This window comes from Bidens hawaiensis, unplaced genomic scaffold (assembly GCF_021521415.1).
Source record: "Bidens hawaiensis isolate Kalapana, Puna unplaced genomic scaffold, B.hawaiensis_p1.1 tig00001758_1, whole genome shotgun sequence".
NCBI lineage: Eukaryota > Viridiplantae > Streptophyta > Magnoliopsida > Asterales > Asteraceae > Bidens > Bidens hawaiensis.
The window spans coordinates 3,477,430-3,490,063 of NW_027491099.1; the positions used below are offsets into that span (position 1 = coordinate 3,477,430).

At 30.7% G+C, this 12,634-nt stretch overlaps 1 protein-coding gene across 1 annotated transcript; it reads left to right on the plus strand.

Moving 5' to 3' along the window:
* Window positions 1-11,297: 11,297 nt before the first annotated feature.
* Window positions 11,298-11,789, plus strand: LOC143597262 (S-protein homolog 21-like). Its single transcript, XM_077075815.1, has one exon. The coding sequence runs from the start codon at window positions 11,298-11,300 to the stop codon at window positions 11,787-11,789; it is 492 nt and encodes a 163-aa protein (XP_076931930.1).
* Window positions 11,790-12,634: the final 845 nt, after the last annotated feature.

A 12,634-nucleotide genomic window follows, 5' to 3' on the forward strand; every position in this document is an offset into this window, starting at 1 on the left:
CAGCATCGTCAGCGTTTGTTGGAAGGGCAAAAGGAAATCATGGTGTTGATATGTCGCATAAACGTATAGGCCATGTGGGAATTGACAAATTGGGCTTAATGACTGACCGAAACCTGGTAGCTGGTTACCCAAATTGCAAATTAATAAAGAAATTGTATGTTTAATTTGTGAGTTCGGTAAGGCAAAGGAGCAACTGTTTCCAAAAAAAATTGAAGTTTCAGGCGACTGAAGTTCTCGATCTGGTTATGTTGATGTCTTTGACCATGTCAAACAACCTTCGATTCAAGGTATGAAGTATATGGTAACATTCATTGATGACTTTTCTTGATATGTGTGGATTTATTATTTATTTGAAAAATCAAAGGAATTTGCAAAATTCAAAGAGTTTGAAGCTGATACAAAAACCCTAATGGGTTAAAAGGTTTATCGTCTAAGGTCCTATAATGGGGATGAATACTTCACCACTAATTTCAGTAATTACCAGAAAGAGAAACGAATCCGAAGACAATTGACATGCTCAAATACTCCTCAATAAAATGAAGTATCTGAGCGCAAGAATCGACATCTGGGAGAAGTCACAGGAAGTCTAATTAATGGAAAAAATATGCTTCAAATGTTCAGGTATGGGCAATGCGAACGGCTGCATTTATCATAAATATACTACCATCTGAAGGTATGAATTATACTTCACCATTTGAAAATTTAATAGGTACAAAGCCAAATGTCAGCTATCTTAGGATGTTTAGTTATGTGTGTTATATGTTTGTACCAAGGTATCTCTGTCACAAGTTAGATAAAAAGGTTGTATGGGTGTGTTCGTTGGGTATGATGCTAAAAGAAAAGGATGTCGTTGTTGTGATCCTACCATGGGAAGGATATATGTGCCTAGACATGTAATCTTTAATGAAAATTCTTCCTGGTGATCTGACGATTGCCAAGTATTACCTGATACACAACAGTTAATAGAAAAACTAGAAGTGTCAAAAGTGTTGTTGGGGTTTGATGAGGCCGAGGAATTAGAATCTGACCAGGTTGAGATCGAAGATACATCAAACGGCAACTTGAATTATGAAGAGTGTGTTCAATCAGATTTGCAGCCAAGACGATCACAATGTGTAAGAAAACCTAACCCTCGATATGCAAATGCTAATGTTGCTATTATTGAAGACAGGTTACTTGAACCTGAAACCTCTGAAGAAACCTTTAGCAAAAAAGAATGGAATCAAGATATGAAAGAATAAATGCCTGCACTAGTTACGAAACAAACTTGGGAATGGTGTCCAAACCCAAGGATGTAACACTGGTTTCTTGCAAGTGGGTGTACAAATTGAAGAGAAAAGCTGATGGATCTATAGAGAGGTTTAAAGCATAATTGGTTGCTTGGGGGTTTACTCAGCAATATGGGTTAGAATATGAAGATATGTTAACTCTAGTGGAAAAGTTAACTACTATTGAATATTACTAGCAATCGCAAAGAGTAAGAGGTGGTGTTTGTGGCAAATGGATGTAAGCAATGTGTTGTTATACGAGGATCTCGATCTAGTTATTTATATGAATCAATCATTGGAGTTTGAAAGCAAAGATCATCCAACATATGTTTGTAAAGTAAATAAGGTCATTTACTGACTAAACAATCGTCGCGGGCCTGGTTCGGCAGAACGGATTTAAGTTAACTAATTCGGATGCTAGTTTATATGTCAAGCAAGTGAACGAGAAGGTTGTAGTTGTTCTCGTGTACATGGATGATTTGATCATCACATGTGATATTGAAAAAGAGATTGACATGCTTAAGACAAACTTAAGTGTTCGCTTCAAGATAAAGGACCTTGGTCGGTTAAATCATTTCTTGGGGCTGCAATTAAGATATGCAGATAATCAAATAATTCTGCATCAGACCAACTATGCAAGTGAGTTGTTGCAATGGTTTGAAATGATCGACAGTAAGCCGTCACCAATGCATATAGATCCTAATGTTAGGATTTATGAAGAAGAGGGCAAATAATTGGAGGATCATTCGGCTTATAGGAAGATGGTAGGAATTTTGATTTATCTCACATTGACTCGTCTCGTATTTCGTTCTCAGTTGGCATGATGAGTGGGTATATGCAAAGTCCAAGAAAACTTCACCTTATGGCAGCAAGAAGGATATTGAAATATGTAAAGGGTACTATGAACTTTGGAATAGCCTTTAAGAGGGAGGTTGAGCCAAAATAGGTTGGGTATTGTGATGCGTACTATGTCGGTGACCTCAATGTTAGACACTCAACAACCGGGTATTTATTTTATGTATGGGTCAGGCCCTATTTGTTGGTGTAGTAAACAAAAATCTACTGTTTCGTTGTCAACAACAGAGGAGGAATATAGTGCAGCAGCCACAGCAGCTCAAGAATGTATAACTTGTAAGATTGTTTAAAGAACTTAATCAGACTACAAATTACCAAGTGAAACTAAAATGTGAAAATGTTTCTACTATAAAGCTTGTTGAGAACCCAGTCTTTCATGCGAGGACCAAGCACATTGAATTGCACTATCACTTCATTTGCGAGAAGGTATTGATAGGTGAAATCAAGATTGAGGCAGTTTATACGACTGAGCAAACTACAGACACGCTAACAAAGTCTTCGTCTAGTTCCAAGCTGGTTCAGTTTTGTAAAGATATTGGAATGACGGGAGTGTTAAAATACATCGCCCACGTGACACATTGAAGACCAAGTATGCACTGCATGAAGTTTCTATTATTATTATTATTATTATTATTATTATTATTCAAACTGCAGACACGCTAACAAAGGCTTTGCTTAGTTCCAAGCTGGTTCAGTTTTGTAAAGATATTGGAATGATGCAAGTAGGCAATGAGAGGGAGTGTTAAAATGCATCGTCCACGTCACACATTGAAGACCAAGTATGCACTACATTAATTTTTCTATTATTATTATTCAGGTCTGTCTCCGAGAATTTATATACCCCGACTGAACCAAAATAAAAAGGCCCATAGGCCCTAACGAGTAACGAGTAAAAAGACATATAAAATATAAGCTAATTTTTTAACGACATTAAAATCATAACAATAAAAGTATAAAAAAAATATAGTCACAAAACTACATACAACAATATCTAACGGCTAACGGACGATTCATGAAGCTCTCCTAGTATTCTTGACAACAAATTGTTTAATCACCTCTCCGCAGTTTATATTATCTAAGATTTCTCTCTCGATAGCTATCATCACCAATCCATTACGTATTTCTTAGGAAATTGTGGATCGTAAGTAAGATTTTAATATCTTGAACTTTGAAAATCTTTTTCATGCAGATGCCACCGTGACTCGATTAGTTAACAATATTCGATACGCAGTCCTTGCATTTGGGAAATTTTCTTGAGTCTCATTCAAACGCTTCAATAGGGCTTCTGAATTCCACGGTATATAATGTGTCTAATGAGCTCAAATGCATATAAAGTTCATCGTTATCAATATCCGATCTTTCTTCAAACTTGAGCGCATTTTCAAATGATTTTGGTTTAGTGGTTTGGGCTCAATAACCTAGAATTTACCAAATTAACTATGAATCAAAAATTCTTTTAGGCCCTAAAATTTTTCAATGATCGAAATCAATTATTTTAATCCGAATTAATCGGTTTGGAACATTTATATGCATTTTTTTTTTCAAATTCATATACTTTAAGGCCCCGGTCTCGGTGTCCTACTTTAGCGTTGGATTTACTTATAAACACAGTTCTAAATATCAGAGTTACTTAAAATTTTACGCGGAATATGAAACTTCAATCATATATTACATAATCATTCAAATATCCCGTTATAAACAAACTTTTGTCTTTAAACATAATAATAAAAGTCATATTAAAACATCATAACATTCTTCTAAAGATGCCAGTTGCTTCAGTCAAATGTCATGTGTCTTCATTCAAGCGAGCTGCCTTAGCTTATTCACCTGCGTGCATACTAAAAGTTAGCTACGCTGAGTGAGTTCTAGTTAATCAGACAATCATAAATTTCATACACTTACCTACATATACGTATCCAAAGATACATATTATGTACTTTACATGTTTACCTTTCCTTCATACATACATACATACATACATTCTTTCATACTTTCATACACATGCATAAATATCTTTACCATCTCAGATATTATTACGGTATGGGCCCTTTTGTCTCATATATTATTAGGGTCTGATCACTTCTGTCTCAGATATTTTTAGGGTCTGGTCTCTTCTGCCTCAGATATTTTTAGGTTCTGGCCCCTTCTTTCCATACAATCATACATACAAACATTTCTTTACATATACATTTATTATATACTTTTATAGATACTCTTAACCTCATACATCTATCATTCATATAACGTACACTTACTACTTAAGGTAAGTGTATTAACTAATCACATTGAGTATGCACACAGCCCTAAAAACATAACAAGGAAATGGGACTAGAAACTCACATGTGCCTTGTTCCTTTCTGAGTATACAATAATACCCCTTTTTAGTTGTGCATGGCTAACTTTGTAACAATTATAGTATCAATTAACTATTCTAACTATATCACACTTCTAAGTTATTGTAATCCCTAGCTACGGGGTTCGGGTGCAGCGCCCCTAGCAACGGGGTCTAGGGGCAGAGCCCCTGGCTGGTGATGATCTTTATCATTATTATTATTAAATCTAATGCTTTCTCTTCTTTCTATCTTTTTCTTACTTTATTTCGTATGAGACGTTGCTGCTGATGATCTTTATCATTATTATTATTAATGTTGCTATTATATACATTCATTCCTCTCATTTCATTTAGATGATGCTACAACCGCCACTCTTAATATTATTATCATTATTATAACGATTCCATATATTTTTATCCCTTATCAGCGTTATTATTATTGTTGTTGTTATCGCTATTATTATTATCTATTATTATTTCGTCTTTTAATCATTCCCGTTTCTACACTCGTCCAAGATCTAGCTCGTCTAGCGATAAAATTTAAACCTTTGTTGATTATAAAGCCCAGTTTAACTAGATCTAGGATTACTATGCAAGCCGAACTTAAAAGAGCAAGCTTTTCTTTATGAAACGTACATTAGATGAATCGGTTTCATGAACACGATCTAGTCTTGACGTTTATCTTGCTCGTAGCGACGTTCGGATACCAACAAGCTTGGGTTTCTTTTCGGATCTTGGTCCGAGATAAAGAAGAGTGTTTGTGTGTGTTTTTGAGTGTGTAGGGAGGATAGGAGATAAGAATGGGGGTTTTAGGGTTTTAAGAAGGTTTAAGAGGTTTATATACCCTTAAGCCAATGGACCTAAGGCCCATCACCATTTCTTATTCCATCTTTTATGGACCAAGCATACACTCAATTATTTTATTTAACTTTTCATTTTATTTTTATCAAAAGTAGGACGTTACATGTACACACTATTGATATGAAAATAGTACTTCAAAATTCTTAAATTCATAGTATATATATTTGTGAACTTGAGGAGTAATACTTGTTAATCTTATAACCCTAAGGTAAAAGCCTAAAGTGTATATAAAAGCCCAACAACCAACTCGTCTTGATCTAGAAATCAGCCATTTCCAAACGCTGGAAATCAAATGTCGGAAACGCCGGAAAAAACATAGTTAATCAGCCGGATAGGATGATTTTTACAACACTAAGATATGTAAAAAAATTTGTGTCCCCGAAAAATGATGCCCCGCCAATAAATTAGAGAGAATAAGTCTTCAACTAGTGGGATATTGGTTGTTAATTAGTTTTATGGTGTTACTCCTATATTTAGTAATCATTGTGGACGTTGAAGTTTGTTCACGTTCATCTTTATATATTTCCAGTTTTTAGTTGCAATTTATAAATCTGAAAAATACTTGAAGTCTTTTATAAGCATACCTCTTTGGTTTTTCTGCACCATTCTTTCACTTTTATACCGAGTATGTTTTGATTTCCACTTAACATGTGTGACCTCTTTAATTCCATTTCTAATTCCTACCGTTGGTTTCTTGTGTTGTTCATAAACCCCAACACCATGTGTTAATTTCCTTTTTCTCTTTTGCATAAAACTTCAACTAAACAAAAATGGAATCATGACATATTAATTGCAATAATAACTTGGTTCAAATATCATTAATGCAAATTAAATAACAATATATACAAAGTGTCAGGATGAGAGATATCTTATTATATATACTAGATAAATATTTAAATGTCGGTGTCACAATTGAGCTTTTTTACTTTTTTAGGAACAAGAGTTTGATCATTTATAGAGTTAATTTTAACGAATATGTCAAGTTAGTACTTTTCCCTGATGGCTTCATTTACCTTTGCTAACTACTCTTGCAATGCTTGGTGTTAAGTTTTTCTCCCTTAGATATCATCAACTTTCAATTTTTTAGTTTAGAGAGTTATCTTTCAAGTATTCTTTCATTGTCATATTAATGTTTTTTTTTTCTTTCTTCTTTTCCCTAAATCGAGTCCTTTGGCTATAAGTTTTTTTTAGTTATTGTTTTTATGTGTTGTTTAATTGTTATATTAATGCATCTTTCTTTTAATTTTTTTTATTTTTAGTTATTTTTTATGTTTTTATGTGTTGGAAGATTATTTATTTAGGTATATAAGTATGTTTTTTTTGTTTAGTAACGAACCTAACTGATATCGAAAGAATTCATGTCAACTCGTCACCACAACGCCCTTGATTTCTCATTATGTTAACTTGACGAAATTAGTTTTTCGGTTTAGTTTTGCTACTGTACAAACGTAGCTGATACGACCCGAATTTTGGGGTCGACTCGCCACTACAATGCCCGTCTTTTATCGACCGAATAAATGTCGTTTTAAATATGTTTTTTGTATCAAATGTTATACGAGTTTCAATACTATTTTGAGCGTCTATTAGTTTATTTTTAGTGCATAATGCATATTCGGCACGAACCTAATCGATAACAACCAAATTCGTGTCACTTTGATTATAAGTTATATGTGTCTGTATACTCTTTTTGAGCGTTTAGAAACCTAATTTTTATTTAGTCTTGATGCTGTAACGAACTTAACAAATACCAACTGAATCGTGTCTCAGCGCCGCAATGCGGCGAATTTATTACTTAGTTGTTGTTGTTGTTATTATTATTATTATTATTGTTAATCTGTCGTTTTTAGCTCGCACTCGTCTTGAGCCTATAATATAAATATACCAGTTAAAGTAATATAGAAAAGCTAATGCCGAATATATTTGGCATCTAAGGACTGATAATATGAACCCATCACAAACACATCAATATATATATGTTTCATGCTTTAACATTTGCATTGCAGCAACACGCAACGGGATACATTTTCTGGGCGGTGTATTTGGCAGTTCATTAGTTTTTAAAATATTATTTTCTTCAATGAATTGCTATTGAGTTTAATTATTAAACTACTTCAAGTTACGTTTCAAACATTTAATTTTCGATGTAATTGCTATTAACTGTCTCTAATGCCATTTGTTACATTATATTACTAATTAAGGTATAGGCCCACGTGACACGCGGGTGGAATAACTTGTCACTAAATATATTGAAATATAAAAACATTTTTTGGCAGTCATTTTATACCTAACAAATTTTATACTCTTCTAAAACAACCTGTTTTAAAATATTTTCAAAATAGTTACAAAATATAAAAAAATTGGAATTAGTCAACTTTAAAAAATTATGAAATTTTGTTTGATTTTTGACCAATCTTGCAACAAACTTTTAAATGATCACTGACATTAATATTTTGTTAAAATTGGAAAACTTGAAAACATTTTACAATAAATGAATTTTCAAATAACTTTGGAAAGATTAAAAAATTTTATGTTGACTTTGAAAATAATTAAAGGAGAAAAAATATGATGCAAAATCAATGAAAACAAAATATAAACATATAGGAAATAAATTATCAAATATTTTTAATATTATTTGAAAACATTATGAAGACTTAGACTATCAAATTGTTTGGATGTTATAATTAGAAGATTTATATTATATTTTAAAACTTTTTAGTTAAAATGGATAAAAATATAATACGTGTTTATTATATATTATTGAGAAATTTAGTGACATTAATATTTTGTGAACACATATTCAAAAAAAATAATATTGAACATACATAACCAAATTTAAAACGGTGAATATAAACAAAAACTTATGTTTCGGGTGTTGAATCTCATAATCAATTGAATCTACTATAAATAATAACAATAAGAAATTAATTTGTGATTAATTTAATTTTTGAAGTAGAAAGTGACATTAATGTTTTATGAAAAGTTGTCATTTTTAATAATATTCACTAAGTCATATGTGCCGAATAATATTTATAAATGATGATAAAATGGTTATTTAATTTATGATATATTAAGTATTAATTAATAGAAATTATGTCAATTTAAATCTTGTGTTCTAAAATAACGCGGTTATAATTTTAGTATTAGTTAATAATAACAATAATTAATATTCACGTAAATTAAAGTAAGATTAAATTACAATTATGGTAAGTATTTTTAGTTTGACAATCAATTTTTTGAATATTAAAATGATAACTTATTCTAGTTAATGCCAAATCATAAAAATTAAAATCAAATCGGTTTTAATTTTACTAATATGATTAATTAATTTAGAAATAATTACAAAAATGAAAATTAAATAGGTTAATTTGAAAACTTTAAAAAGTTATGGAAAGATTTTGAAATGAGTTTAAAATTATGGAGAGTATTAAAACCTTTAAAAATTTGTTGAAAGATTAGTCAATTTCCGAATTTAAAAAGAGTTTAAATATGTTAATTAAAAATGAGTTTAAATTTTGTAGTTTTAAGTTTGAATTTGGTCTTCTATGTAAAGATAGAAATAATTTGAAATATCTTGATTCATGAGAATAATAATATTAATAAATGATAAAAAGTTGTCATATTTAATAATATTCACTAAATCATATGTGACGAATAATATTTATAAATGATGATAAAACGGTTATTTAAATTATGATATATTAAGTATTGATTATTAGAAATTATGTCAATTTGAATATTGTGTTCTAAAATAACACGGTTATTATTTTAGTATTAATTAATAATTAATATTCACGTAAATTAAAGTAAGATTACATTACAATTATGGCAAATATTTTTAGTTTGACAATCAGTTTTTTGAATATTAAAATGATAACTTATTCTAGTTAATGCCAAATCACAAATATTAAAATCAAATATGTTCTAATTTTACTAATATGACTAATTAATTTAGAAATAACTACAAATATAAAAATCAAATCGGTTACTTTGGAAACCTAAAAAAATTACGGAAAGATTTTGAAATGAGTTTAAAATTATGGAAAGTATTAAAACCTTTAAAAATTTGTTGAAAGATTGGTCAATTTTCGAATTTAAAAGAAGTTTAAATATCTTGTAATTAAAATCATGAAAACTTTATAACTTATTTATTGAGTTTTCCATATATAACGTAATTGGTTATATATAGAAAAATATAATGTATCTTACAATATAATAACATAATAATGTTTTAAGTCAAATATATTGAAATATAAAAATGGTAAGGTGTAAATGTTATTAAATATTTGACCAGCAATTAAATTAAAAAAATCAACTCTAATTTAAATTTGAAAATTTAAACTTTTTAAATCAAATCGTTTAACTTACCAACTTAAATGTTTGACCAGCAATTAAATAAAAAAATCAACTTTAATTTAAATTTGGAAATTTAAACTTTTTAAATCAAATCGTTTGGAAATTTAAACTTTTTAAATCAAATCGTTTAACTTACCAACTTAAATGTTTGACCAGCAATTAAATAAAAAAAATCAACTTTAATTTAAATTTGAAAATTTAAACTTTTTAAATCAAATCGTTTTAGAAAATAATAATTGTAATGATGGTAAGTTTAGACTTTATGGAATATTGACTTACCATTTACAAATTTCAAATTTAACTTAAATTTGGAATTTAAAATTCGAAGTTGTAATCGTTTTAGAAATAAAAAAAAATCGTTGTAATGCTACATGTTATGGAATGTTAAACCACTGATTTACAATTTATTATTGGCCTTACCGGAAAAGACTAATGATAATGTTTATGAATGAAACTTTTTATTTAGAACCTATAAGAACAACATGTGAAAGAAAAAAACAGGAAAAATATAAAACTTCAAATAGATATAAAACAACCATTGTTATAGGTATAACACATGAACGGAAAAACTTACCGGAAAAAACCTAAAAACGTAGAAATATTAGCTTCATCTCCGTTTGTGATTTAGAACCTAAACTGATTTTTTAAAAATCAGTTAACAATGAAAACAAAGATAAAAATGTTAGATCTACAATAACCGGAAGAAAATATGATGTTGCCGGAAAAAGATATAACCTTGCCGGAAAATCATATAACATTGTTGGCCATTAGAGTATAATATATAACCTTACCAGAAAACGATTAATCTCGATCTACATTACCGGAATATAGAAGATGGTGGATGGTGGAGTTAGTAAGCCGAGAGAGATAGGGAGAGAGAGAGAGAGATTAAATACAAACAAAAACGGAAAACAAAAATCTTACCGGAAAATTGTAAAAACTTCAAAATATCAATTCAATCTTGGATTTTGATATACAACCTAAAGAGATTATTACAAAATCATATAACAATTAAAATAAATATAAACCTTATCGGAAAACCTTACCGGAAAAAGATATTACCTTGCCGGAAAATCAAATAACATTGTTGGCAATTAGAGTATAATATGTAACCTTACCGGAAAACGATTAATCCCGATCTACATTACCGGGATATAGAAGATGGTGGATGGTGGAGTTAGTAAGCCGAGAGAGAGAGAGAGAGATTAAAATGATTTTGGTGGAAAATATTAAGGTCTAAATAAGTATTTTGGTGTTTGGTCAACATGACACATGGCACCATATTAAAGCTTCTGAAAATGGTAGTTTGATGACTGGATTGCACATGTGGACAGCCTAGTTAAAGGCCATGTGCCCACATTGTATTGCTTTAATAGTATTTAAAGATTACCATTTATAAGTACGTTTCTATATTCTTAATTTCACAAAGGATTTGATTATATTAAATTTTTGTTCAATATTAAATTTTTGTTCAACAGCTAACATTCATGCATGAATTTCCACAAATATATGCTAGATCTAATCCGAGCATTCATTTCATAATATTTTCATTAAAGTACATTGAAGAGTAAACCCTTATATAGTCTGCAAAATGGATCACTAGGTTTCAAGCACTAAATCGATATGCCATGAAACCCGTTATAATCTTCTTCACCGCACTTGTTTGTATGATTGCAGCAGCAGCTGCAAAGAAGTGTTTCTGGACAGGTGGTTGGACCATCAATGTGATCAACGACATCAATAGCAAACAAAAAGTTGGTGTTCATTGCAAATCCAAAGACGACGATATTGGCATGAAATACCTCGGATTTCATGAATCTGTAGATTGGTCATTCTGTGAGAACATTTGGACACCAAGTACTCTTTTCGTCTGCCATGCATATAAGGGTACTCAAGAACAAGTTTTTGATGTGTTCAATCACAATACGATCTTACCACTTTGTCCTGAGCCGGACAGCAAAAGAGATAAATATAGATGCAGTTGGTTGATTAAGGCCGACGGGATATACATCATGGATCGGAGGCAAGGCATTGGCCACTATAAGGAAATTAAGATGCATAGCTGGAACAATAGAGCGGCTTCTTTCGGCTTGAATATACCGATGAACATCTCTCGTTAATTAATTAGTCTAGAAGATGTTAATAATCAAATTATCTTGTCAATATTATTAAAATAAGTATCTTGGCCTTTGGAAAAAACAGTTTTAAGATTTGTTTATGGGTTCGTTCGGTATAAAGGTTATATAAATGGCGGACCCAGGATTCTAGTATTCATATTTTCGCAACCAAAGGTTAAATTTTTCGGATCAAAAATTTTTCGGGTCGAGTCGAGACAATGAAAACATAACAAAATACAACATCATAACAAAAATATATAATCATAACTCATTTAAGTTTTAAGAATTCAGGTCATAAATTGTGAGCCAAACCTAAAATTAAAGTTATTATTATCAATGATCCTTGCATAATTAGCCTAAAAATTCAAGTTATAAAATTACTCTATAGCATATAATGTAGTGTTTAAGTAACTAATTTCTTACAAAACTGTTGATGCAATTTGTTTCTCTATTAAAAAAAACACAACAATTAACAAATTAGACAAAATCCATGTAATTTTCATTTGGATTTAAAGTAAATGAAAGATATGGGTTGAATTAGATTTGAACATCGGACCTCTTGGCTAGTAAACAAGGAAATTTACCACTACACCAACCTTGATTTCAACAGTACAGGGTCCTTGCAAAATTTAATATACCGAATATATTAATTTTTTAAAATAGATTGGTGTCTGGGGATCTCGACCCACTCTATGTGGGTCCTCCCCCGTTAACTACATGTAACACCCCGCCATCGGTCGGGGTGTTACAGATGCAACAGAAGATGTTGTTCATGCTCGGCCTTGGTTTTGGAATACACCAGAACGTCATCGATAAACACGATCACGAATCGGTCCAAGAAAGATCTA